The following is a 3,118-nucleotide window of genomic DNA, read 5'->3' on the forward strand; positions in this document are numbered from 1 at the left end:
TTTAATTTGGTGTCCCATTTTACTTGTCTTTTTTTACTAATCAAGAGGAGACAATTTTTTTTCTATGTTTTACCCTTTGCATTAATTATTTTTTCTTTAAATTAAAATGTAAACATTATTTAGTAGGGGTACAATGATAAACTAGTCATGTTATTTGTTATTTTTCTTAAACAATGTGCCACTTCAATTTGAGATGGGTAATTTGGAACGGATGAGTATTTAAAAAAATATATAGAGTCAAATAAAAAAAAAAATTTGACTCTTTAGAGGTGTCACGTAAATTGGGATGGGTGGATAGAATATATTCAATGCCTTGACCATGAAGCTCAGTTATAAATTGGGGTTTCCATTTATTGTTTATTTTAAATAGACAAAACAAATTCTTGTTTGGTTTAGCTATCCTTGAGGGATAAATTAATCAGAAACACGGTTTCAGTTGTTTGCTACACTATATATAAGACTGCTAACTTTAGACTGCAAGTTAGTCAGATAAGAGTTTTAATTAAGGTAAAGAAATCAAATTTTAAGAAGAAAAAGAAAGAGAGATTTATCAAACAGTAGTAAGTGAATTGCAAAGAAAATGGTGAGAACACCAATTATTGACAAGAATGGAATAAAAAGAGGTGCATGGAGTGAAGACGAAGACAACAAATTAAGAGCTTATGTTGAAAGATTTGGTCATCCCAATTGGCGGCAATTGCCTAAATATGCTGGTAATTAGTATACATGTAGCTCCGTGATTTCTCGAATAGTCACTCATCAACTCAACGTAATTAATAGTTATTATCTCATAAAATTATATCTTTTTATGATTTTAATTTTTTAAAATTAAAAAAATAATATTCTAAGATAATAATTATTGATTGAGTGAATGTATGAGAAATCAATTCTAATTTCTGTAAGTAAAATGTTTTTATTTCAAAAGAATATATTTGTTATTTACTTGGAGAGAAAAAAAAAGAAAGAAAAAAGAAAAAGAAGAAAACAAAATGAAGCCACTGCCTAACCTTTCTCTCTCTTTATATATTTTGATATATTCTCAAAAGAGGCAACCAGTGGAAACATAAAAAAAAATAAAAAAAATAAGCTGCTCCTTTCTTTTCTTAATATACAACATCCTGTGCTTTTGTTATTTTATTATATTGTTAATATTATTAATATAATATTTTATTAACAATTAAATAATATTGTTATTGTTATTTTTTGTTGTCCCCAACAACTTCTCGTCATTTACTTTTATCCCGATTCCTCCTGTCTCGCTTTTTGGGGAAAAATAATTCTCAGTACTAAATTGTTGTTGGGAATTTTCAGGTCTAATGAGATGTGGGAAGAGCTGCAGACTGAGATGGATGAATCACTTGAGGCCTGGTTTGAAGAAAGGCAATTATAGCCTTGAAGAGGAACAACTCATAATTAAATTACACAAGGAACTGGGTAACAGGTATATATATGTTGCACGAAGACATTATATTATTAAGTAAATATAATTATAGGAATGTTCCTAACAGGCCAAATAAATCTTTCAGATGGTCAGTGATTGCTGCAAACTTACCAGGTAGATCGGACAATGATGTGAAAAACCATTGGCATGCTCATCTCAAGAAACGTGTGAGACTAACAAATTGTATCAATAATTCATCAATGTCTATGGAGCAATTTACTGAGTCTACGCAGTCTGGATCGTCTCAATTAGATGAACGGTCTGCTAGTATGAATGTTGTTGTTGACACTTCACCAACCTTACTGCCAACCTCGTTCCCAGAGGTTTCATCAAGTGATTTATATTCCATAACGGACTGGATCGAAGAAGAGTCAATGGAACAACTTCCTATTTTGAGTTCAATGGAACTACTTGCAGCAGACACTTTTTCCTGGACAAATTATCCCATTGACAATTTTCAGACAGAATCCTTTGACCACTTTTGGACCCAACCCTACGATACTTTCTTTTAATTCTTAATGCTTCAAGACTTCAGTTCTTAACACACTACAAATTTTTGGATAAAGATGAGGACATGTCTTTCTTTGTTTTCCACCCAACGTCCTCTATCCATATGAGACCCAATTAAATTCATATTTGCATGTTTGCAAGACTATCTAACGAGATTTTCTCCATTCTAAAGGACTCAAACCTTAATCATTTGATTAGGAGCGGAAAGATCCTGAATATATTCCCAGCACAAACCATGTACTGAAGTCTATAGTCTATTGCTGAATGACATTTCAGAGCTTTTAGTTTTGTACTTTGAATGAATAATAACATAGCACTACCCCTTATCAAGCTTGTCACTTTCCATTAGTCAAATTGTCTTATTAGGCAATTGATCCTTCCTCCTACGTGGTAAAAGGATATTCTTACTATTATTTTTGTTCAAAATAAGTGAATTGTTATTTATTTTTTAAGTAATATATTAAAAATTTATTTCAATTTTATCCTTCATTCACATTTTCTAGATTATGAGTTCCAAGAGATTTAATTGATTTTATTTTCGTGTGATTGAAATTTTAAAAATAATTTAATAATATCTAATAGGATAAAATTAGAAAGATTTATGTTCTAGTTTCTTTTGCTTAGAGGGGTATAATGAGTAAAAATTTACTCATTTTGGATTAGAAAGAGTATTTTATTCAATTCCAATATAAACGAAATTTATTATATTATAAACGTAATTGAACTCTTTTGGATCCGCGTTTTGGGTTCACTGTCTGTAGCACGACGTTATATATGACGTAGTTCTTGTGTTTATTGATAACATCATGAATGAACCAAGAGCACCTACATGGTATCCAAACAATTTGTACGTTTGCAGTATTTCAATATACATTAATTGTTAATGATAAATTAATCGATCTGTCTATTTGTTGGGTATATTTTTTGGTTCATCTAAGAAATCCCTACTTGTCAAAGGTCCATGGGTGAATAATCAAAATATCCGACTACATTTCCGACAATTGTAGTCGGAAATTTCCGACTACTTCAATTGGAAAATATTTTCCGACAAGCTATATTTTGATTATCATAAAGTAGTCGAAAAGTAGTCGGAACTACCTTATTTTCCAATCACTTTCCGACTAAACTAGCCGTCGAAAATTTACTGTTTTATAGTAGTGCTTGAAT

The 3,118-nt window shown here is 30.6% G+C and overlaps 1 protein-coding gene across 1 annotated transcript; it reads left to right on the top strand.

Annotated features, from left to right (window-relative positions):
- The first annotated feature begins 383 nt into the window (after positions 1–383).
- On the top strand, positions 384–2,428 carry LOC107877285 (transcription factor MYB10). Its single transcript, XM_016723969.2, has 3 exons — positions 384–713; positions 1,312–1,441; positions 1,527–2,428. Exons 1-3 carry the CDS (start codon positions 581–583, stop codon positions 1,951–1,953), a joined length of 690 nt encoding a protein of 229 aa, XP_016579455.2. The 5' UTR covers positions 384–580; the 3' UTR covers positions 1,954–2,428.
- Positions 2,429–3,118: the final 690 nt, after the last annotated feature.

Source organism: Capsicum annuum, chromosome 7 (genome assembly GCF_002878395.1).
Source record: "Capsicum annuum cultivar UCD-10X-F1 chromosome 7, UCD10Xv1.1, whole genome shotgun sequence".
NCBI lineage: Eukaryota > Viridiplantae > Streptophyta > Magnoliopsida > Solanales > Solanaceae > Capsicum > Capsicum annuum.